At 38.9% G+C, this 26,129-nt stretch overlaps 1 protein-coding gene and 1 pseudogene across 1 annotated transcript in view; one reads left to right on the top strand and one right to left on the bottom strand.

Annotated features, from left to right (window-relative positions):
• WAC (WW domain containing adaptor with coiled-coil) overlaps nucleotides 1-21,818 on the bottom strand; it is a 44,651-nt gene extending 22,833 nt beyond the window's left edge. Inside the window, exons 1-7 of the mRNA XM_015810656.1 lie at nucleotides 21,699-21,818; nucleotides 21,526-21,562; nucleotides 19,725-19,920; nucleotides 4,633-4,736; nucleotides 3,077-3,192; nucleotides 2,877-2,989; nucleotides 1,052-1,369 (exon numbers count right to left, since the gene is read on the bottom strand). Of these exons, the coding sequence (XP_015666142.1) occupies nucleotides 1,052-1,369; nucleotides 2,877-2,989; nucleotides 3,077-3,192; nucleotides 4,633-4,736; nucleotides 19,725-19,920; nucleotides 21,526-21,562; nucleotides 21,699-21,739 (925 nt within the window). The 5' untranslated portion in view covers nucleotides 21,740-21,818. The remainder of the gene's footprint in view (nucleotides 1-1,051; nucleotides 1,370-2,876; nucleotides 2,990-3,076; nucleotides 3,193-4,632; nucleotides 4,737-19,724; nucleotides 19,921-21,525; nucleotides 21,563-21,698) is intronic.
• Nucleotides 21,819-24,956: 3,138 nt separating this feature from the next.
• On the top strand, nucleotides 24,957-25,301 carry LOC107282804 (annotated as a pseudogene).
• Nucleotides 25,302-26,129: the final 828 nt, after the last annotated feature.

The raw sequence follows: 26,129 nt of genomic DNA, 5'->3' as shown, positions 1-26,129 counted from the left end.
CACAGAGCGGGCCTCCTCAGGGTGCCGTCGGCCAAGCAATGTCGGCTGGCGACCCCCAGGGGGAGGGCCTTCTCTGTGGGTGCCCCCACCCTCTGGAACGAACTACCCCCCGAGATCCGGACGATTCCGGACCTCCTACCTTTTCGCCGCGCCCTCAAGACATGGCTTTTTCAACAAGCGGGTCTGGCCTAGGGAGAATGTTTAAATAGGGACAATTTTAATTTAAATTTTAATTAATTATACAGCGAAAAAAAAATATTTGGTTTTTAACAGGTTTTTATGGGGGATGATGTTTTATGTGTTTTAATATGTTGTAAGCCGCCCTGAGTCCTATAGGGAGAAGGGCGGCATATAAATCCATGTTAAATAAATAAATAAATAAATAAACAAGGGGTGCGAGTTGTTAAGTGAGGCTATCTCACTTCATTGCCATCCACACTTGTGACCATAACGGGGAGGCTCCAGAATATGCAGAGAGCATATTCTGTATTATTGAGCTATTGCACTTTTTCACAAGCTTAAGGTTCAGAAGTAGGGATAAATTTCCAGAAATGTCGAAATCAAAGAGAATGAAAAGTCAAAAATTGGGAACAGTAATATGACCAATGGAGAAAATAAAATTTATAATAGCAAACTCAAAATATTATCTAGAAACAAAGATTTTTACTCATGTGGATTTTTCCTAGCCACCCTTCCATGAAACTCTTGTGTTATACTTAAAAATGTGTCTTGAAAATGAAGATGTCCTTTGAAACGTATCACATGATCTGTGTATCATATCATATCACATGCATATGAGCAGATTGAAGAAATGAGGAATGCCAAGAAGTCTTTTGCTCATACAGAATACCTCTAATGTTGAAATTCCTAGAAATTAATGAATTCAATATGGCATATGAGTTTTACTACTATGTACTAAAATGCACACAGAAAAATACAGAATTTGTAGTTAATGGAAAACTTCAGGTTTCCTATTAAGACAGAGCAGACTATTCTTTTAAGGATACATGTTTTAGTCCCCATATTCAACACAAAATAGATTAATACACACCTGACAAACTTTTTCTCTCTGTTTTTTGTGAAGGGATGGAAGAGGTGGGTGTAGGCAGTTTTGATAAAGAAGATGCCCCATTTGCATCAAATGATTTCTTTGGCTGATGATCTGACTGTAGAGAAAATGGACTAGGAGGAACAGAACTTGGTGTAGTAGAAGGGTGAACCACTGTTTTGATGGGATGTTGTACTGGGGTAGAACTACTGTGAGTTTCTGTCCTTGGCAGTCTGTAGTCTCTATCGTTGTGTCTACTTGTCTGAGACAAAATATTCTGTGGAAGCATATTAGCGGCATCACTGGAATGCTTCTCTTCCACTTTATCATTCACAAAGTTGAAATGAGAAACAGAAAACACCAAGTTAGTTCTTTATTAACATATTGCATTTACTACTGTTTTTTCTATTCCAGCATCAACAGATATTAGTACACAATACTTTTTTTAAAAAAGTACTTAAACATTGCTTAAACCAAAATGAAATTCTGCAACATCCCCATTATCAAAAAATACTAAAGAAGTTTGAATATTTCAGCAGAAGGCTAAATATCTATGAATATTTTTAAGAACTTGAAATTCAATAGGTTGAGTTTTAAAAATCTACAGGTAGTCCTCCACATACAACCACAATCAGGACTAGAATTTCTGTCACTAAGTCAGTATGGTTGTAAAGGATATACAGCTAGTTGTTGGGTGACTGCATCAACTGATGATTGCTGTCCTGCTTTCCCTGTTGTGGTTAGTAAATGTGAATCACTGGTTAAGTGAGTACCAACCCCAATCCGAGCCATTCTGGGCCTCAAGCCTTCATAAGGCAACCAACTCCAAAGTTTTCAAAGACAGCACAATTTTAGCCACCTTGGAAAGGGGGGGGGGGAAGAGGTTTGTGGGGACAGCACAGTTTTAGCCACTTTGGAAAGCTGTGCTGTCTTCAGAAGCCTCCCCCTGCAATATCCAAACTAACTAAAGCTGTGTTGTCTTTGCAGGCCTTTCCTCACCCCCCATTTACAAAGTGGCTAAAGCTAGGATATCTTTGCACATCTTTCTGAAAACAGTGCATTTGTAAGAAATGTTTTCCAGAAGCTGGGTCCAAAAAGTAGATAGCAAAAGCAGAGAGGCCCAGGGTGCAAAAGGCAAAAGGTTGTTGTAGGGAACTGGGAAAGAAGGCAGTTGGGCAAACGAATGCTTGTTGGCACTTGCCGGGAGCAAAGGAATCCTTGCTGGCTTCTTTGCTGGGGTGCATCACGTGGGGCTGGGAAGAGATGGAAGCTGGGCAAATAAATGTTTGCTGGTGCTTGCTGAGGCTTCCTGGGGTAGGGTAAGCAGTGCAGAGCCATGTGTTTCAGCCATGTGCCTCCTTGAAATCCAGGGTCCAAAAGGGTAGAGATGGGGGGGGGGGAGAGATAGGCAAGGCAGAGCTGAAACACCCGTGGCCGGAAGTGCAGGAAAGCTGCTAAACACCTGCACTTTGATTAAGTGACTGCAGGGCCACTGCAAAGGCTGTAACATCAGGACCCATTTTTTTCGGCACCATTATAATTTTAAACAGTTGCTGAATGAATGGTCGTAAATCAAGGACTACCCATATATAATTTGTATTGTCATTACTATCACAGCACAGTAATACAAACAAAAGAAAAAAAACTTTATTTTCTTCTATTGATATACAATGTATAGTTTTCAATAACCATATCAGATAACTAAATGTTAAGGGAGAAAGAAAGACATAAATTAAAGCATGACAAATTTATAAAATGTGGTCAACTGAAGAAAAAGAATTTCAAAAAGAGCATGCACAGGAATATTATTGCTTTAAAATAGACATACTTCCACTAGCAAACCCACTAGCAGCAGTCGCTTGCATCACCTCTCTTCTGTAATCTCTATCTTTTGGAAAACTGTTGACAGACATTTTGCTTGCTTCTTTTTGTCTCTGCTCTCTGGTGTAAAAAAGAAATTAATTAATTAATTAAAATGAAACAATCTGGTAAGTTTACTATTCTACAATTTATGTCTATATTATTTACCTTTCAAGCCATTCTTTTGGTTTTTCCCACTGTGAAACTTCTGTTCGGCAGTTATAGTAATATTTTTTGCCAGAAGAACTAATGTGCTCAGACCAGTCATCTGCAGAATCAAAAGACTTAAAAAAAAAACACAATGCAATCAACCTGATGGATTTCAGAAATATCAACTTCTCAGTTTTAAACATTAACACACATTTCATTGAAAATATTCCTTTCAGAAAAATATCAGTAAAACACAAAGCAAGAGCCATGGTGGCACAGTAGTTAGAATGCAGTATTGCAGGCTAATTGTGTTGACTACAGGCTGCCAGGAGTTTGGCAATGGCTCCATCCTTCTGAGGTCGGTAAAATGAGGACCCAGATTGTTGGGGGCAATATGCTGACTCTGTAAACCACTTAAAGAAGGTTGAAAAGCACTGGGAAGTGGTATATAAGTCTAAGTGCTATTGCTATTTTATACTATAATTTCTAATAGGCCTCAGCTCAACCCAAGCAAGATGAAGTGGCTTTGGATATTTGGATTTTCCAGTATGGATAATCTTCCATTTGTTGGCCTTGAATGAAGTGGCTTTGCCTTAGACAGACCTAGTGCATGATTTGGGAATTACAGATCCTGCTCAAAGAACAGGTAGCAGCTGTGGCTAGGAGGGCTTTTGCATACTTGCAGGTTATGTGTCAGCTCAGCCTATTCCTGGACTGGGGGAGTGGGGCTTCTCACTGTCACTTATGCCCTCATTACTTCTCACTTAGATTACTGCAATGTACTCTACTGCTCAATGTCAGTGCTTCTGGGTGCGGTTCAAGGTGCTAGATGTCACCTTTAAAGCCGTTCTGACTTTGGGCTGGTTACTTGAGAAACTCTTTCACAAATTATTTTACTGATACAATCCAATCTGGCAGGATGGGCATGCTTCAGATTCCATTGGCCAAAGAATGTCAGTTTGCAGGACCTAAAAGCTTTTTCTGCCTTAGCGCCCAGCTTATGGAACATTCTATCTCTGAAGATCAGGATAGTCCTGACACTGCTGGCCTTTCATAAGACCCTGAAGACTTGGTTCTGTACCTAGGCCTGAGGTGCTGAAGATGTGCAGGGACTAGGTTCTTGGTTAGGCTAGTAATTTCGATTGATGCTGCTTGGCTGCTATGCATATTTTTGTAATGTTTATAATTTTTTACTTTATTTTAACTTATTGAGATGGGCAGCCATATAAAGTGGGTGGATGGGTGGATAAGCAAGTTAATTTAGAAACCATAACTGATTTAACAATGTAATTCAACAGCTTTCAAATAGTAACAGAGAATTTAGTTTCACTTAAGAGTATTAAACTAGTGGTAATATAATGACATCAAAAATTCTATTTTTAAACTTTGCATGTGTTTTGAACTGAAATACTGAATTTATCTAGAACAGAAATTGCTTAGAACATAGTATATCCAATTTTGCTTGCTTCATTTCTATTAACTGTAATTATCCAGAATTTCTTGAAAAGGGAAGCAAATTGTATGCAAAATATAATAAAACAACTTGGTTGAGCAAATTCAATATAAGTACTTACTGCATCAGATGTTTTGCTTGGATTATTACTAGGATTAGAATGTGAATTTGAGCTATGAAGAGCACTGTGGTTATGAGAGTTTTCTTGTGGAGAATAACTGGTCCCTAGAAAACAATGGTTTATGTTATTTCTCAATTATTTAAATTCAACATTTTAATTTACCTTGGTGCAGAAAGGCCAACCATCATATCTTTCATACACACACACACAAATACATATGCACATATACTCTGTTCTGTATCAATTTGCCACTGAAAAAATATAGCTATTAATATTTTCTAAAGAAAGTTTTTGAACTGAAATATAAAATACAAAAAATAAAATTTTATATATGTAAAAATCAGTAATAAAATTGCCCCAGAAGAAAGTTCAATCAGAACAGAATTTAAAATTTCCACAACCAGAGTTAAACAAGCTTTCTAAAATATTACTTAAATAATATGCTAAAGTATAACCATGAAATTCACAATGAAAGTTTCTACCATCCATCTATCCTTCCATCCTTCCTTACTTCCATCCAACCATCCACCCACCCAAACAATACCTCCAAATTCCCAGCCCTCAAGAGGCAGTTCAGGAAGGTACCATGTTCAGTGCTATTGGTAATGGCAGAGCATCAATTAAGATTAGGAGGAGACTATGTTCCACCCATGCCAAGTCCCGAGGACAAAAATCTACTTGAGTGACCAATGCCATTTCATCCTGTGTGATTTTAATTTAATTCTTGACTGGCAGAGATCTGAATAATCTGTGTGCTCTGGCAGTCTCTGAACTTGAATCACCATCCCTTTCTCAACAATACAGGTAGTCCTTGATTTACAACAACTGGTCACTTAATGAATGTTTGAGATTACAACAGTTACCTCAAAAGGTACTTACAACCCAGCCCCAAAATTACGTCTACTGCAGCACCCTTGCGGTGGTTTGCCCTTATGACCAACCACAGTGATGCTGCAGCGCTCCATGCCTATTTCCCCCCCCCCCCCCGGGTCTCCACAGGCAATAGGCCTACTTGGTCAGGGCTTTTCAACCTTTTTAGAGTTGTACCACTTTTAGGACATGACAATATTCGAGTGCTTAGCGAGGGTTCAAAAACTTGATGACTAAAAAAAAGGGGGAGGATTTTGGGTTTTACTCTTAGATTCATTTGTTGTTATAGAAATGACTAGTTTATAATATGGAAAAGTACAAAGTTGAGTTCAATATTAATGCTTCCTTCTACTGCAACAGAGAAAGTCGGAAGTCAATGCCTTTTCTTTTTCCCTTCTCCCCCTCACTTTTTTCCTTTTTTCTTTCGCCCTTCACTCGCCAAAGCCCCTTGCTCACTCTCTCACACACACACATTTCTCCCAGAAAGCGTTTTCCCCTCCCCTCTCTCTTTTTCCTCACCACTTCTCTAACAAAAACCTTTTCTCTTCTGTCTCTTTCTCTGGAGTCTTTTTTTTCTCTACCTCTCCAGCCAAAACTGCCTCCTTTTATAGTCTCTCCTGTCTCCGCCCCCCTCCTCCTTCCTTTTTCTCCTGGGTGTGCCGGAAGTGCCGATCCTGGGGCCTTTGTCTTGGCCCAGCAGCCCTGCAGCTCCTGAGGACTCTCTCACGGCGAGTCCTGCGCTGCATGCTTTAGCTCGTTCCCTCCCCCACTACTCTTGTCTAGGCTAGGCAGGGTCGCGTACCACCTGACAGGTGCCAATGTACCACCGGTGGTACATGTACCACTGGTTGAAAAGCCCTGACCTAAAGGCACCAGGCGCTGAAACAGGCCTGTCACTCTGCAGCAGTTGCCAGGCCCGCCAGAGGGAAGGGACAGCCGATATGGGCATTGACGGCAGGAGAGCCACTCCCTCCCCGACCCTCAGGCGCTCTATCTGCCATTTTTGCCCTGGGTTGCCGCCTCCTTGCTCACCTCTCGGACAGGCCAGGCAAGGCCAAGCCAATAAGGCAGCCCCCAGCATCCCAGCAGCAAAGGACCCCCACTCCACCCAGAGGAGCATCGGCCTGGCTGCCCCTGGCTTCGCGCCCTTCCTGCCACCACTCAGCACAACCACCTCGCAACTGCAGAAGCTGGCCTGGCACGGGAAGGGCATGCATGCCCCCCACCCCCAAACAGTCATACGGTACATTTACCATACTGTATTTGGTCCGCCACCACTCCAAGGTTGCCCCATCAACGCCATGCTGCATCTCCACCCCATGCGCAGGCCCCGCCCCCGCCCCCACACGCTCACCAGGGGTAAGACCTACTCCAAAAATAAACCCTAGTGCTTATTTCAGAGCCCAAAAGAAAATAAGACCAGGTCTTATTTTCAGGGAAACACGGTAAGCAATAATCCTAACTGATCCAATGAGCCAATTTCAGAAACAGGGTCTCACAATTAGAGGCTTGGAGAGCAAGACCCTGAAGGCCAAACAAGACTTTCTGATGACCACTAGAACCCTACCCACCCTGCCTGAGGTCTCAGCTCGAGCCAATCCTAAACCTGGCTGGATACATCTTCTGAGAAGAACCGTCCCCTTGGGGGTCAGCAAGGTCTCAATGATGCAGGCCAGGTTGGCTCGTTTCTCCTCAATTAGATCTTGAATAAGGGGAGCCTTGCTATTAACTAACCTGGCACTCATCAGCAGCAGGTGAAGCTCTGGGCCACCATGGGTATGCTGTCTAGGGACTAGGAATGAGCTCAGAGGGCCAGAACATACCACTAATATTACACTTTTAGTTTGTACTAAAAGTAGCAAACAATACGTTTTTCTGAATCTTTCATTGTTTTAAATTTTATTAATGTTACAGTGCTGCTATTTGATATTATATATCATGCATAGCATATATAAGAATTAATCCTGTTTTATTTCCTCAAATTACTAAGTATAGTTCACTTATAGCTGCTGATATAAAGATCAAAATTTTATTATTTTAATAGTTATTTATATAGTTTTAATTAAATTTGATTCTGATTAGATCTGATCCCATTCCTCTTCAGAAATCTTACTATGTGTTATCATTAGATAATCCTATACGCAATTTTACAAGTCTTCTTAACAAACAATTCTGAAATCAATCATTCTATGACAAGCATCAACTTTTTTTGAACAGGTATATTAAGCAAGACTTAAACCTGCTTAGTAGCAGCACTCTATTTAAACATGTTGAATATAATTCAATATATTTCAGTAATAATTCTACTGAATATAATTTGTTATTAATATGAATTATGCCCCTCAATATTTAAATCTCGCAATGACATTACTCTCCATCAAGTATATTGTTCTCTAGCATTGTTATTATTTAGGTACATACTTATTGATACAATTTTTGTAGCTGCCCATCTCATGGCAATGAATCTGGGTGGTATTCAAGAATTTAAACCAACAAGTGAAATCAATAATCCAAACAAGTATCTAAGGTTGCACAAAAAAAATCAACTATAGGAAAAGAATAAAGAGCAAATAAGCAGCAGGGTCTAAATGTCTTGAGGAGCAATGGCATCGCTAAAGTCTAAAGGCCCATTCAGATTTTTGAGTATTCTGATTCACAGAGTAGGAATTGCACACAGAAGGCATGACTCCTAGATCCGGCAAGGTGACACTGCTTGAAAGAAGGGCCCAGAGAATCCTCTCCATGTTAGCTCTGGTGGGGAAGCAGAGGCAAGTAGTCCTCTTGATCCTATCCTACATATTGGCTTTATAGGTGAAAAACAGCACCCTGAATTGTACCCAGAAGCCCAGGGGAGCTAGGGCAACTCAACAGAGCACCAGTGTTACATAAGCATAGCTTGGAGTCCATGTCACTGTGTTCCAAATCAGCTACTGCTTCCAAAAGTTCTTCAAGGGCAATCTCATGTAAAATGCTTTAGAGTAATACAGACAGGAGGTGACTAAAGCGTAAATCACTATGAGTAAAGCCTCTTGGTCCAGGAATGGACACAAGTGCTACATAAGACAAATCTATGCAAAAGAGCCACGGCCTCTACTTGCTCTTTCAGCAGGAGTTGAGAATCCAGAGAACCCCCAAAGTGTGCACTAACTCTGTCTGGGAAAACATAATCTCATGCTGAGTAAAGATTCTTCAGATCTTTTATTTTTTAATGGGGGAGGGAGGTAAACCACAACCACTTAATTTTGCAGGGTTGAGTTGAAGCCTGTTATCTCCCATCCAAACATCACAGCTTCCAGACATTAAGAATTTTGACAGTTCTATTCATTTAAATATTCAAAAACCACTACTACAGAACACTGCTTCATATGCATTAAATTTACTTTGTAAAATTTCATCAGGTATCAAAATTTTCCATTTAACCTCTTCTTTGGGGCATGAAATTCAAAAACATGGACAAGAACAGCCTTTATGTAAACAGTTACCACACTTTTACATGAAAAGTATATAGGTAGTCCTCGACTTATGACCACAATTGAACCCCCAATTTATGTTGCTAAGTGAGACAGTTAAGTGACTTTTGCCCCATTTTACAACCTTTTTGCCACATTTGTTAAGTGAATCACTGCAGTGAATCTGGCTTCCCCATTGACTTTGTCAGGTTGCAAAAAGTGATCACATGGCCTCCAGAGGGGTCAATGCAACTATCATACATATGAACCAGTTGCCAATCGTCTCAATTTTGATCATGTGGCTGTGGGAAAGCTGTCATAAATGTGAAAAATTGTAATAAGTCACTTTTTGTGTCCTTGTAGCTTTGAATGGTCACTAAACAAATGGCTGTAAGTCGAGGACTATCTGTACTGTATGCTCAAAATGCCAGTATTTAGGAAAAAGCAATATAATCCCAGAATGTAATGTCTATAAATGCTCATTCAAACATAAAAGTTCGATTACAGGCAGACTTCATCTCAAGCAACTTCTCTACTAATATAACTTGCTCTAAAACTTCCAAATATGGATATGAATGATCTATCAACTTGGGTTTTTGTTTTGTTAAAAATGAAGATTTGCATTATTTTATTCACAAGGCTGTTTGCATCAACTCTGAAATGTAAGCAAAATCTTATATTAATCACTAACACAGTTTTTAACTTAAAAAGCAACTATATCATAAACACTGGAATTATTATTAACACTGAAAAACAGTACCCACTTCCTTAGCCAATGGCTAGAGGAGCAATAGAGAGCAATGTCATTAATATGTCAGACACCTCACTATAAAAGTCCCAATGGCTCAACCCAATGATTTCATATAATTAATAAATGTTAAGAGACAGAATAGATACAGATGAAAGATTACTGCCTAAATGTATTGGTTAACACTCAGCTGGATGAACTTCTCATATAGCCTGGATATTTTTGATCTTGTTATATCTGCTTGCTGGTGCAATCCAACAGAACAAATATAATGCCACATCTGCCCCATCCCTACAAAGCAGGCGAGATAAATACAGTAATGGCCAAAATTGTGGAAACCTTTTGGGGAAAGTGTACAGTAGAAATGCCACCTTTGGTTAAGTTTCCACCAATTTTTCTTCTAATTTCTTTATAACTGTAGCCTTGTTCACTTAATAATACTATTTTACATCGCTTTCTGGGCAACCAGTCAGCTCTTTGCACCGCTACTTTAATTTTATTACGTTTTACAAGCTCACTAAATGAAAGAACACAAAAAAACCCAACCAACTTGACAGCGATCACATAACACACTGACAAATGTCCTCCTCTCAGCTTCAATATATGACATCAATAACTGAATCCTACTGTGATCTGATTGGCTCATTGCCAAAACAAGATGACACCTGATTGGCTCTCTAAACACTCATGCTCATTGGCTAAAATCAGATGATTCCTTTTTCTGAATTATTTAGCTATAACTTTTCATAGAATATAGTACAGATAGTTGAACAAACTTTGTTGCATTACATTCTTGATTAAATTATCTTTCCATTGATATATAATTTTATGGTACTACTCCAAAACAAAAGTGGTGTTATTAGCCATCAAACCTCAAAAATACACTTTTCCCAAAAGGTTTCCACAATTTTGGCCACTACTGTACCATAGTTAATGTTTTGAAAAGCAGTCAAGTAATCCAAACAACTAAAATATCATCATCCAATTTTAATGCTGATTAGCTAATACAACTCGGGCTCATTATTCCAATTATGGCTATTTACATTTATAGGCATATAGTATATATTGTGCTTCTTTTAACAAGGCACTCTACCAGCAAAAAAATTGCAATCCAATGAAGTTCATACGATTATTAGCATTTTTAGCAATAAGTGTTTTTATTAGCTTTCTTGGACATAATGCTATAGTATAGTAGAAACGTAACTTCTATACTAGGTGAAGAAAAGGTAGGAAAGGTGAAGAAAAGAAGATGACCAGCAGGCAAGTGGATGGATTCAGTTACAGTGTTAATAACTGCACCGTTCAAAGATCTGAAGCATGTTAGGGACAAATCATAATGGAGAAAATCTATGTGATTGTCAAGAGCCAACAATTACTTAATGACATGTAATCAATCAGACTGCACTTTTATTACTTATGCAGCAATAGCAGCACTATCTTCTCTTGTAGGGCTATTAATACCTCAATGTCTAGGTTTTTCAATCACCCCCCTCCTAATCATGTGTCTCAAAAAGCTGGTACCAGAGTGATGAATGAAGGTGGGAGGAGCTATACTATGCTGAAATAATACAATCTGGTACCATCCAGATGCATACACCACATTAAACTCAAAACACTATAGTTCAGTGTTATTTGCAATCAGGACAGCAATGATTATTATGGATTTTTTTTCTCTTTTCACTGTTACTGTCATAAACATATCAACAAATCATGGCTAAGAGAGGATCTAGCCTAAATTCTGTCATTTGCATTTTAGCTACCAGCCTTCCCATTCCATCACTTTCAAAGCCCAAGAATTTGAAGAGGTTCTATTATAAAAGAGTGCCCAAGAACCTTCATATGGACAGTCAGTCATTTCCTTATATCCTATAGATCCGATTTCCAATAGATATTTACTTAAATCTTCACAGAATTGAACCTGAACAAATGTTTTTCCATTCTGTGTCTGAATTTTAATTAGTGCGTAAGACATGCAAATGAAATGCATTTAAGAGAAGCCAAGGAGAATGGTCTCTAAGTATTCATATAGTTTTATGCTCCTTGTATTCCATGTGATACACTGGAATTAGGAGCCACACATATATGCTGCATTACAGTTGTTTTTATATATTTCAGAATAACCACTTCTGCAATTAAATGTATCAAGATTCAATTTTCTGCAATTTTATTATAGTTAAATCTCCATCTTTATTTCTTAAAGTTATTTGCCCCTATCTCACAATAAGGATACTTTATGTGGCTTACAATAAAAATGGAGAAATGAAAAGAAGTGTAAACACAACAGTGAATAAGCATAAACAATGAAATAATAAACAATAGAATAAACCATGAAAAAGAAAACAATGAGAAAACAGTGATTAGAATAAAAGATGGGCAGATGGGGGAGCAGAGGAGGATGCTATTAATCTAGTAGCCACCTTCAGTGTGATACTCTATTGGGTCCCCAGGCCAACTGGCAGAACCAGACGTTCAGGCTTTCATAGAAAGAGATGAGAGTGAAAGCTGATCTCACATTGGAGGGTAGGATGTTCCAAAGAACAAATGCTATAGCAGAAAAGGCTCTTCTGAATGCCAGTAGTTGGAATTCTTTGACCAACAGGATCCACAGTAGTTCCTCTCTGCCGACCATTTATATAGGCCATTTATCTTTCACACTGTCCTAAAGGGTCTTTTTACTGCCAATCAGAATTGAACAGTCCACTTATTCTTCTCAATTATTAAGTTACAAAAGACATGAATAGGAGATCTCCCAATCTAGTTGTCACTATAAATTCTGGCTAGGTTAAATCAGTGTTACAGACATGCAAAAGAAATCCATGACTCTGAGAGGTATTTTCTCTTTATGTAATTTTTTATCTGTATCTGTCATGAGCCAAAATTAATGTCAAGAGATCAAAAATGATGCATTTACAGCCAAACCTAGTGGGGAATATTTATTTAATGCCACATTTAAAACAGAAGTTCTGCTACCTATATAACGGTCCCATTCCCCTGTCCCAGCACTAAAATCTAATACAATGGGAATAGGACTAGAAGATCTTCAAGGTCCCTTCCAGAATACTGTATGATTCAATTGATTCCCAAAAAATCCAAGATAAGAAAGAGATTCTTAAGCACTAAAACAGGTAATGATCATTTTAGAGAAACTCTTCAAACTGCAAACCTAGTCTTTCAAGGGGAATGTAATTTCACTGAGAACCAAAAGACTCATCTTGATCAGCTAGTTTTTCAGTCCAAAGCATTGTTGTATGATCTTAATTTTTATTCATCTCCAAATCACCTCTGGACACCTATTTAAAAATTCAGTATACTTAAAATTGTTTCTATGTAGAAAACAAAGAAATCGCCTGGGACACAGTTCCCCAGCCCCCAGGCTGTGGCCCACTACCAGGTTGCGGCCTGTTTGAAACTGGGCCACGTGAGCGATGGGTAAGCGTGCACGCGTGAAGCTCCACTCGCGTGACTGTGGGCCCTTGCACTCGCACGCAAAGCTCCACTTGCACAAGAGGGCGCTTGAGTGGAGGGCAACTGTGCTCATGTGTGAAGTTACACTCGCGTGAGCGGAGGGCACTTACTTGCAAACCTCCATTTGCGCAAATGGAGCTTTGTGCGCAAGCACAAACACCCTTCGCTGAATTGCCCTCTGCTTGTGCAAGTGGAGCTTCATGCATGAGTGCAAGGCTCACCACTCATGCATGAAGCTCCATTTGCACAAGCAGAGAGTACACATGCGCACCGCTCGCACCAATGGACCTGTGTACACTCGTGCACCTACCAGTCACACACCAGGCCACCAAGGTGGAAACATTGGGGACCGCTGGTCTGGGGCATTCACTATAGTAAAACTGTGGTATAAATCTCCACATAACTTCCCCCAGTGTTCAGTAATTGCTAAACAATATTGGAGAAAAACTGATATCTGAAAGCATATTTCAAACACCAAAACGTGACATGAAAAGTGATCAACACTTGTGAACCAATCCTGCCAGGCCTGCATCAGAAGGCTTTTAAGCCATATCTGATTAAGAGATCCAGAAATACACTATTGTACCATTTCAATGAGAGTACAAAAGTTGGCTTGAAACTTAAAAAGTTAGCTACAAAAACTAAGATCATGGTATCATCACTTCCTGACAAATAGAAGGGGAAGAAAGGGAAGCAGTTAACAATTTTATTTTCTTGGGCACCAAGATCACACAGTGACTGCAGTCATGAAATTAAAAGATACTTATTCCTCGGTAGGAAGGATATTGCAAACCTAGAAAACATATTAAAAAGCAGAGATATCATGTTGCCAACAAAGGTCTTCATAGTCAACGCTATAGTTTTCCCAGTAGTAATGTATGGCTATGAGAGCTGGACCATAAGAAAGGCTGAGCTTTGAAGAACTGATGCTTTCATATTGTGGTGCTGGAGTAGACTCATAGGGACTGCAAGAAGATCAAATCAGTCAATCCTAAAGGAAATCAATCTGTTTCTTGAAAGGACAACTGCTGAAGCTAAACTCAAAATGCTTTGGCCACCTAATAAGAAGACAGGACTCATTGGAAAAGACTTTAAAGTTAGGAAAGGTTGAAGGCAAAAGGAGAAGGGGACAGCAGAGAATGAGATGGTTAAGTAGTCTCTTTGATGCAATGAACATGAGACAATGGAGGACAGGGGAGCCTAGCATGCTATAGTCTACGGGGTCGCGAAGAGTCAGACATGACTTAGCAATTGAATAAAATTATTTCAATGAAATCTAGAAGAGTTCAACTCAAGGACAAATGCTTGCCACTCCAATTTTCCTCCAGTATTACATAACTTTTCCAAGAACAGTAAGTATGTGAGTTTCTGCTTGCTGAACATTAACCTCAAGAGAGTCGTTTTGAAGGTGTATATTTTCTTTTTACTTTTTTCAATATCCAAGTTTCACAACTGTATATTACCACTGGGAAAATTATTTTGATTTTTTTTCTTGCAATTGAATGTCATGTTATTTTTCATATTGTGTTTGAATTTGTCATTGCCTTCCTCTATTTTATTAACTTTTATTTTTGTAGCCCATTGTCTACCTCTATTCATGAAGCCCTGAAAGCACAGCATGTCCATTAGGACTATACTCCCACAATCACCTCTCTAATTTCAGTCATCTACTACAATATTCCAAAGCACTTATTTCCTAAAGTCAGATCAAAATGTGAATTATAGTGTATCAAAATAACAATTTCTAAAGCTATTATCTAAAATTGGAATACTTTGTTTAGAATGTTTCTCCAAAGCAAAATTATAGTAAATTTTATAGCACATTTATAAGATTGCAGTATTGATCTTTAAATTCCTCAATGACTTCATCAAGCAAACCTAAATAACTGTTTTTTCCCAATATAATATCTTTTAAGAGAAAACTTCATACAATCCACCTTTATTAAGTCAGCCCTGAATTACTAAAATAGCCTTGCCAAAGTTAGTACTGGGGAGATATGAATTAGAACTTATCCCAGCAATTAAGAGCATATTAATATAGTATTGAATTCTAGTATATCTGGAGGATCCGTTTTTAAGATGTCATTCTAGAGGATATAATTTATTTTAAAAATTACTAAGCATTTACTATTCTAAATGAATATATATATTCTATATTAATGACTACAGCAAATGTTATAATATTGAATATATTCAATTCTATAAATAAAATTGTTTAATTTCAAAACAGAGTAGAAACTTCTTACTATAGAAGGTTATAAAGGGGTTGAGGTATAAATAAACAAATGTATTTATTAAATTTCCATACTGCCCACCTCCTCTACAAGATGACTCTAGGTGGCTTAAAATTACAGAAACAAATGAAAAATAGTTAAAATACTAAAATGAACCAATATTAAAATATTAAAAACTGTGCTAAAACTATGTCCACAAGAGCCAAGAGACAGATGGGACTGGGAGGAAATCTTCTTACCCCGTCAGCAACCTCCAGTGTTTTGAAACCATTTCGAAAAGCCAAAAGAGAGGGGGCAGTTCTCATCTTTAGTGGAAGAATACTCCACAATATCAGATAACATTTGGACTAAATTAATCTCCCATATAATTAGATTTCTACATGTATCTGTCCCTATCATTATCCTGTACAGTAATGACTGGGAAAGACTGAAGAGAGAAAAAATAAGAGCATTCCCCGTCCCTGGTATTTGGTATCTCTGGTTCAATCCAATGAATCAGCCATGCCCACTATGTAGTCCCCAAAAGGTTATCTGGGAGAATGCAATTTTAACAGCTAAAACTTTGAAGAAAAACTCAAATATGCTCCTTCCCATTAAGGTAAATGGTAAAGGAAAACAGAAATATTCTTATGGTTAGATGAACTGACAAGTTAGTCATTTTATTTTTTTTTAAAGTCTCACTGTGAACGTTAATAAAAGTTTGGACTTATTGGTAAATAAATTGTATGGTTTTCTTTGAAATAAAAACCCTTATTGATTCAAAAACTAGAAGCAAAGTATAACACAATATGGCCACATTATTTACATAAAGAAAACATTAATAGCATTAACTTTGATAATATAATGTAATATTAATATCTGCAACCTAGATGCTAGATTTATAGGTACCAAACTATCTTTTTATCCTGGCTCAGATGAGCAAATGAAAAGACCCCTAACAATGAAATTAAGCTATACTTGTATCTGAGCAAGTATATTGGCTCACACATGATATTTACAGAGAATCAGTAAAAATAAAAGAAATTGAAGTACCGCTCAGAGGGAGATAATCTGACTTTATTTTAGTCTTCTTTTGGGTACAGTTTTAAAGTTATTCTTTAAATTGAGCTGTATTATATACAAAATATAGTATTAGTTTAGAAATTGAATTTCAAATATGAAAAGCTAATTAAAAAACTCAGTCCTAAATAATTTAAAGTTCCTTTACTATTCAATTATACATTAAATTCTAGTGTTGCTTGGAATTATTATAAAGTTTCTGCTACCCAGCTAAAGAACATGTCAATTAAAAATATTCTGGTTTCTTATTTAAACAATTACATTTAATATAGTATTTAGAACTTAGAACACTGGAAGGAATGCTTTTATTAAAATAATTAAGTTATGAAAAGTTATACAAAAATCCTTAATTTTTTTTCCACTTGTAGCACTTTACATTTGATGATACCCATAGTCCAGGGGTAGGCAACCTTGGCTCTTTTATGACTCATGGACTTCAACTCCCAGAATTCCTGAGCCAGCCATGCTGAGGGGAAAGGGAGAAGCTTCCAAGCTGAGCCATGCTGGCTCAGGAATTCTGGGAGCTGAAGTCCATAAGTCATAAAAGAGCCAAGGTTGCCTACCTCTGCCATAGTCTAAAGGCAATATCGACACATTTATTTTTTTCTTTATAGACAGCCAGTATGGTTAAGTCATAAACCATTTTCAGGGTCTTCAATAAAAAATGGGCAGAATTACTTGCCAGATTGCTTTTACCCAATTCATGTAACAACGAACTATTGATGTATTTAAACGCTAACGAGTATGTTCAAAATATATTTTTTAGGATGGAAAAAGTAATAAGGTTGACAGAGATAGCAAAACAGCTGTAATTAAAGAAAAGAAGGAAGCCAGATTTGTTTCCACTTGGAAATCACCTATGGACTTCATGCTTAAAACAGAAAAAAAGAAACTTTGATTTTAGATTTTGACAATTAAATTTGTTTTTATAAAAATCGCTAATAATCATTAAATACTTAAAGCAAAAAGTTGAAGATATAACTGTATTCTGTAGTCTACTGCACCCAAAAAGTTGGAAATTTCTGTTTTTTCTTTCTTTTGCTTTGCACCCCTCCTTTATCTTTCCCTATTCCCTTATCATCTTTTCTCTTGTATCTCTTTAATCAAAATGTATTTTTTAAATCAGATTACAATCTTCGCAAATTATTTCCACTACAAATAATGAAATATCCCTTACCTGAATATATGTAGAATATATTCATCAAACCCAATAGTAAAAGAACTCTTACTATTAAATTATATCTAAAACTTTATGTACATAAACAAAGGGTTCATGGAAATATTTCTGAATTTGTAAAGCGCAATGCAACAAGCCAATGTGTAAGATTGTTTTAATGTATAACATAACAAGTCTGGTTTAACTTATCCAATTCATAAAAACCCACTATGCAGCATATGACAATATAACCCTACTCTTAATTTTTCTATAACCCTGAATATTTGAATATAGATAAGAAAAAAATCCTTCAGAGTTGAACGGAAGATCTGATGCTAAGACTTACAAGTTACAATATTCAGTCAACTACATTACTGAATGTCCAGGTCCATATGAAGACATAGTGGAAGCTATGAAATACCATATTAATATTTACCTGTTTCAATATTTGTAAGCTGCTCTAGACAAGATGGGCAACACACAATTCAAATAAATAAATAAATAAATATCTCCGTGTAGGAATCTTTCACAAGTATGATTTTATTTATACTTCTAAGGTAAACAGAAATAAAACTTATTATTTCCAAGGAAGACTGCCATAGAAAAATATCTAGTGTTATGCCACTGAAAGCATATTCAAGTTTCTAAATTCTAAAATCTTTTAAAATCCTTACCTATAAGACTAATTTAAAATCATTATGCACATTTCCTTTTTATTTTTTTCACTCTTTTGTTTTCCTGCTTTCCATACCCTAAGGAGTATGTAGAAATCTCTATTCTGGGAGAAAAAAACCCAGTAGTTTACACAAACAAGAAAAAATGTGTAAATTATTTGAGCAGATTCACCTTAGCTTAAGTGATCCACTACTAGTGGAAAGCCACTAATTTACAGAATCCAAAGCTAAGCCCACCGTCTTATTTAACTCAGAATTGCTGGCTTTACATAATATTTTTACAACAATCTTAAACAGGAACTGAGACATATTTGAAAATATTTCAGATATAACCATTTCTAAGAATAAATTAGCAAAACCTTATATTGCCAATAAGAATTATATTATAAAATGAAGTATATGTACAATATTTCTAACTTTCAGATTAACCTAATGAGCTGCCTTTTTGACATACATATAAGCAACTTGAATTAAATATTGCTTAAGCATAAAACACCATAATACTTTAATGAAGCAATAAGGTTTAAAAATAGCAATTAATAGTTCTATTGAAGAATTCAGAAAATCTAATAAGAACAAAAACCCCTATCTAGATCACTGCATACAATACAGAATGCCGCCATATATCTACACACTAAACCAAGCCTAATGATTAAAAGGGCTCTGTAAAGTTTTCTTTACTTCAAAATCGTTAAAAGCAGCAGGCTGAACCAATAAGGTAAGAGCCCATGTAATGGACTTACTATATTTCTCTCAGGTAACACACCTTCATATACCAAGCTATCACCAACTCTGTAGGCTGCCTTCATATTAAAAAATATGGGGTCCTTTGTGCTCTCTGAGCTTGGTTGTGTTTTTTTTTGCAGACATTTGCTAGTATTAGTTTGGTAATGAAACATCTGCAAGAGAACAGCCAAGCTCAGAGCAACAAGAACCCTATAGTTCTACCCTGAGCTTCAAATACTCTCTTCTGTTGATAGTAAAAAATATCCGAAGTGTCCCCAAATAATGGTTAGCATGCTTTTTGAACTGTCTATCATTTGTAAAAAGCTTTTCAGATAGCTAGCGCTATTTTTATATATTGGCTAGTATTAGCTGTAATGTGCTAATCTATCTTGCTACTGGATTTAGCTAATTGTCAAGGAATTCTATAAAAGTAGTAATTTTAAAATACTAAACATATATGCACAAAAATAAGATGATTTCAAAGAAAACACTTCAACTTGCCTGGCCATATGATTCTTATATATAAAAAGCCAATAATCTTGTTATGATAAAGGTAAAGAAAATACCATGAAAAGAACTATTAAAAATATATTTCATTGTTATGCAGTGTATATGTATTTTATGTAGTATTGTGCCAAGCTGAAATAATGGTGAGGCAAAATTATTTAAATATTAAAATCATAGTTGAATCAAAGGTTAAAGGAAACTCACCACCATCCCTCTCTCTAACTCTATGAGTATGAATGGTTTTAGCTTTATTGTGTCCACTATTGTCACTGTATTTGTTTTCAGGACTATCGGATCGCCGCAACATTTTATTTGGCGGTGAAGGGTCTGTGGCGTCTCGCATCTTGTCATGCCGATGATCACCACCACTTGGGTGACTCTTTGATGTGTACTTAAGAGCCTGTAAGAAATGTTTAAAAAATTAAGTTGTGGCATTATACCTAGAATTTACAATGGACACTTTTATTATCTAGATTTTTAATGTACTATCTGAAATTTAAAGTATATACACAAGCATATTCTAAATTAGTATTATTCTTGGAAACAATCTCTATGTTATATCACCAAGTTTTTCAAACAACTCAATTCAAAACAATTCAAAAATAGTTTGCATTGCAGCTGTCCAAAGCTATTTGCAGATCTACTTAACAAGTTATCCAGAATGTGACCCAATACAAATTCTGGATGTTTGATTTTTATTTTCTGTTAATGACCTCTAACATTGATCAGTGGAATCTACTCAAAATAATGCATTTAAAATCCTGATTCTTAATCAAAACAGACAGTAATCTGTACATCACTATCTTTAACACACTGTAACATATTGGAGAATATGTTCATATATCTAGCTATTTAAGACAGCAAACTTTTCAAACATGGATGTAATATAGTCATGATCTTCCCTTTAAAACACAAATTACAGTTTAATAACTGTTCATTTTTAATTCCTAGATACCGCACTAAGAGGCATTTCATGATGATACTGTCTCTATCAAAAGCTTATTTTTATAGTTTATCCAAGTATTTAAGTATTTCTGCTTAATTTTTAATCAATAAGATCTCATTTGTGAAGACAGCAATTATGTATTTCCAAAAACATAATTTCTTCAGAGACTATAGATTCAATAAATTCTCAAAGACTACCTGTAGGTACATAGCAACTGCTGCACCTGTACTTTCTTAGCAAAACCACTTTATGCTGTATTGAGTGCAACCTAGAAAGTAGCTTTAGTTAGCAGCTCTTCATCTCAATAGTTTTGGAGTATAGGTCTTTTGCCTAGTGGATGTTTACACAGGTTAGGTTGTTATCTAGTACAGCCTCCAAATATTAATCTCTGCTTGATACCTGACAGTACTTTAAGAATAAAGTAATTATTTTCATTCCATTCTTCCCATTCTTTGGTAGTGGTGGAGCAAAAGGGAAGGGAGAAAAGCAAAGTACAAGCCAAAGTTGTGGCACTTTCCCAGGAGTCTCCAACATCTGCCCGAATACCTCCACCACCCCCAATTTACAAGGTCTTTATGAATAGGAGGATTGAAGAACTAGAATTCCCTACGGCCTTTTTTCGCTACGGGTCAGGGGCCCAGGGTCCTTTATTGTCTTAGGGGAGAGTTCCTATAAGCAGCTGCCCTTGTTAGACTCCAGCGGAGCTGCCTTAGCGCCATCCCACCGGTTTCCTTCGGAGAAAAAAAACAATGCCGTCTTCCCCGCCCCGCACTGGGCCTAGGCTTCGTTTCCCGGCCCCGCCAGGCCCCTAACGCTGCCTCCCTCAGACGCACCGCGCTTGGCGAAGGAAACCAGCCGCAGCCGCCCCTTCCTTCCCCGGCCGGCCAGCCGGCCGTGCGCGGAGCGAAGCTAAGGGAAAGGGAAGGGGCGGCTCGTGCGCGGCCTGCAGCGGCGGCCGAGGCCTGCGCTCGAGTAGTTTAGCTCGCCCTCCCACACTTTAGTTGTTGCCGCCGCAGGGCCTCTCAGTGTGGGGACTGCGGCGGGCGAAGAAATCGGTACCTGGTAGGGCTGCGAGTCCCCCTTGCGGTCGTGACAGCTGGAAGAGAAAAAGAGAGAGACGGACAGAAACGTAACGTTAGCGAGCGACCGTTACTGGCGGTTGGCATCGAGGGGGGGGGGGGAGAGCGACATAGGCGCAGTCGGGGAGGGCGGAACGCGAAAGGGGTATTTACCCATCATTGAGTCTTTGCTGTTTCCTCGCATACATTACCATCAATGCCCGGCCTGTGTGAGAGAGACTGAGGGGATCAGGAGGGCGCGGCCGGGCCACGGGCGCCGCCGAGGGGGGAAGGGGAAGCAGCACTCCGACCGGGGACGGGGAAGAGGAGGGGAAGGGAGGGAGGAGGGGCGGCTCAGGCAGCTCGGCTGTGGGAGGAAGCGGCGCTCACGGGCCCATCTCCTCTCCACACCCGCGAAGAGGAGAGGCAGCGCCGCAGATCACGCACACAGAGGAGCGCGGAAGACGACGACGTCCCCGCCGCCCCCGCGGTCCGCTTCGCTCGCCCGCCGCTGCCGCCTCCCCCCCCTCCCTCAGCCACTGCTCCCAACACTACCGCCGTCCGATTACATCCGGGAAACTAGGACGCCACCGCCTTCGCTTACCGTCGGCTGTGGTCGGCTCTTTCCGACCAAACTCCTCCCCTGTGATTTTTTTTTTTTATAACAACCTTCCTCTTTCTTAGGCCTAAGCCCCGCCTACCTCGCCTCTCAGATTCTGAGAGCCTCTCTTCCGAGAGGCATCGGCCGTTTCCGTTCAATGCCGGAAATCCCTTGCTGTGAAAGATAAAGCCTGCGCGCTCGCTCTCTCGGCTCCCGATTCAGAATCGGAGCCTTCGGTAAATATCGTAGATTTCCGTCAAGCCGACAGCCCTCGCTTTGATGCGACCTCGGGTTTTCCCGACGCTAGGTATTTCCGACTTGGTCCCCATGTCTGCTGTTACTTCGGTTATTTCCGTAAATAAAACGAAGAACGTGTCCGATCGGCACTTTTCGAGACTTCTGAAAGCAACTCCCGAGAACGTTCCAAGTGCCGCGAGCAATCCCTGGCCACTGATTGGCTGAGGCTTTTTTTCTCCTTTGCTCCCTAACTTTAAACGCGTTGCTTGCGGGAAGAGACGCAGCGCTTTTACTTCGCGTGGAAGGCGGAACTTAAAGAGGTCGCAGCTTTGCTGAGGCTGGTCTTTACCAGTAACGCCTTTGGTAGGAGTTTGGCTTTATTTTCTCATTCTAACCCCGGACTTTTCTCTGCGGTCTGTTCTCTCTAAGCCTTTTGTAGCCTCTGGGAAAACCGCCTGGAGCGAGATTGAAAAGGAGTCTGGAATGCAGTCGTGTTGAAAAGTAGGTGCTGTGGATTGCAGTAATATTATTGTGGGAGATCAGGCATAATTTTGCGTTGGACTGCAACTCGCATCATCCTGAGCCACCTTGATGCCTCTGCAAGGCGGGAGTTGCAATCCAAGAAGTTTTTGATGCACGAATATTTCAAGCACCGGAGCTCCTGAATTTTGGCGAGGTTCCTGGCGAGACGCCCCTAAAGAGGCGCTGAACGCCGGCCGCCCCGCGCATAAGCCGCGGGGCGGATGAACCGTGCACCTGGCTGGGTCCCAGGTGGAAGTTTGCTTTGGGAAAGGGCGCGCAAGCAGAAGCTCGCGGCGTCCTTAACTTCAGCAGTGCGCAGGCGCGGAAATGAAGTTTCTCAGCTGCGCCTGGCGCCGGAGCTCGTGCGAAGTTTCTATAGACTCCTCCGAGATGCACGGTGGCCATTTCGCGAAACGCTTCCGAAGGGCCCACTGCAGCGGCCGAGGCTGGCAACCAAGCTATTCTGGAAGGCCGGCGGGGTGTTCTGGGTCCCAGAGGCGAAGAGGCCTTGTCGGTGTTTGCAGCTGACAGCAAGCAAAGATCCTTGTCTTTTGCTCTCTTGACAGGAAAATTGGAGCTAGAGGGAAAAGGGCAGTTGTGGACCCGTCCTTACTTATGTCAATGGCCAGGAAAAGAGGGACACTACATTTCTGGCTCCTGAACTTGCCAAAATGATTACACCTTCCAAACCAAATCATTTTTTTTCCTGTTTGCTTTACCTTGCTCAAAAGTAGTCAGAAAAATAGGCAAAATTAAAAGTAGCTCCTGTGGATGGAAGATTCAGTAACACCATGGCAAAAATATACAGGTAGTCATCGACATAACAACAGTTCATTTAGTGTCGGTTTAAAGTTACAACAACACTGAAAAAGGTGACTTATAGTTTTTAACAACCATTTTGCCATCCCCAGGGTCATGTGATGCAATCATCTTTTGTGACCCTCTGACAAGCAGAGTCAATGGAGAAGCTTCACTTAACAACCGTGTTACTAACTTAACAACTGCAGTGATTCACTTAACAAATGTGGTAAGAAACAGGGCAAAAGTCGCTTAAATTTCTCACTTAGGAACATACATTCTGGGCTCAATTGTGGTCATAAGTCAAAGGCTACCTGTATTACCAGCAACTTCAACCAGCTGCGGCAATAGTGTCGGATGATGGGACACCATTGCCGCAATATCTGGAGGTCACTGGTTTACTTAGATAGCAACAAATCTATGCGCAACTTCAAGGTCCTCCTACACTCACAGCTCGTGCTCAAAGAGTAGGTGGTAATAGCGTTTGCCCAATTGTGGATTGTGCGCCTGTTGCGCCTTTCCTAAATTATGAGGCCCTGTGCTCAGTTCCTCACGTCATGGTCATCTCGCGCTTGTAGTATGGCAATGCATTCTGCATGGGACTATTCTTGAAAAGCATTCAGGAGCTACAGCTAGCACAGAGTGCAGCAGCACAAACATATTTAGGGGCCCCTAGAATGGCTCATGTTTCACTACTATTGTGCAAATTGTATTGTTACTAGTTTGCCTCGGATACAATTTAAGGTATTTAGTTATCACCTTTAAAGCCCTGCATGGCATGGGTCCAGGTTACCTGAAAAATTGTCTCATCCCATTTGGGTACCAGGGGCATACTCCAGATCCCATCAGCCAAAGAATTGCAGTTGGCAGGGTCCAGGAAAATGTTTCTTCTCACTGCTTTGCTTGTTTACATTATTTTCTGTTTATTATATGTCAAGAAGCACTTAATTGCATTCTTATACTCATGCAGAATCGGTTACATTGGTAACAGTTCAGATTGCAGACTTAATATGAATTGCTAAATTAATGTGGAAACACCTTGGACATCAGATTTAAAGCAGAAATGGGATTCCTGGAAATTTCTAAAATTGGTTTCATCCATCACCTTTGAATTCAGTTTGTCTTCACATTAAACTATATGTGTACAATGTAGAATTGCTAAGATAATGTTTTTTCTTTCTTTTCTTGATTAAATGGATTTAGGAAATTGGTGAGGATATAGCCACCGATAGAAGAAAGGACACTTGTCTCCCAAGTAGGATAAAGTTAGCAGGATGACAAAGCAGGGAGCTGTTCTCCAGGGCTGCAATAATGAACTTGTGAAGTATATGGAAGACTTATGCATTCAGAAAAAAGAAGTAGACCAGCAAATTGGAAAACTGGTAGAAGACAAGACTAAGATTCAGTATGAAATTGAGGTGTTAACCAAACAACTGGAAAAAGTATGTGAAAGTTTAATTTGGAAAAATACCATACAAAAGAAGCTTGATAATGTTCTTGCTGAAACAGTATTCACATATGACAAGATCTTGGACAGTTCTAGAATGTTGCTAAATGTTTTGAAAAAAGAAATAGAGAATTTAGACAAAAATGATAGCATTGAAAAAGCAATTCAGTGACTCACCAAGACATATTTGGACTCTAACCAAACCAATGTTAATACTGGCAAACAAATTATTTAAGAAATGCCATTTTCTGTTTTTCTATTATTTGCTTTACTAAGTGATCTATTAATGGGTATGGAAAGTAGTACTCAAATAATAAGTAGAAATAAAGCATCTGAAAATTCTCTAAGGACAAGTTACTGAAAATGAAAGGCTACTCAAGTCCAAGTTCTAGAATTTATTATTTGTCAGATAAAAAGGTGGAGAATCAAATGTTTTTATTTTCGTTAAAATAAGATATAATTCAGATGCTGATACTATGGATTAGTGCATTAAAGAAAAGTAGTTTGGGGGGAACATATTACCAGCTATGATCAGAGCAATATCAAACCAAAGTTTTGGAAGTGAAAGCAACATGTAGTATATAAATGCTTGTAGTTCTCATAGAATTGGTTTTGTGGGATGACATCACTGCTAGAAGTCTTCCTCTATTATTCCTCTAGAAGTGCCAAGGCATTTAACCGTAACTCCTCCTTAATAATTATCCTATAAGTCTTATACCCAAAACCTATAAGTTTTGTTCCCAATAAATATGCAGAGGTGTAAATTGAGAATGTAAAGTGGAAGAGCAGTCCATTTTTCTCTTTCCACATTTGATTTATCTTATCCTGATGGATCACTGTTGACTTTTTGTTCTGTGAAGAAGGATATGCCCAAATATTGGCTAGCTCACTAGAGAAGGCTTCGCAAAGTGGGAGGATTGCGAAATAACTGTCTTAGTTTGATTAATGCTTGGTCATGTTTAGTGTGTGATCTAAATGTGACCAATTTGGTTTTGTTTGG

This window comes from Protobothrops mucrosquamatus, unplaced genomic scaffold (assembly GCF_001527695.2).
Source record: "Protobothrops mucrosquamatus isolate PMUCROS unplaced genomic scaffold, P.Mucros_1.0 scaffold13, whole genome shotgun sequence".
Classification (NCBI taxonomy): Eukaryota; Metazoa; Chordata; class Lepidosauria; order Squamata; family Viperidae; genus Protobothrops; species Protobothrops mucrosquamatus.
This window is presented reverse-complemented; position numbering and strand designations above follow the sequence as displayed.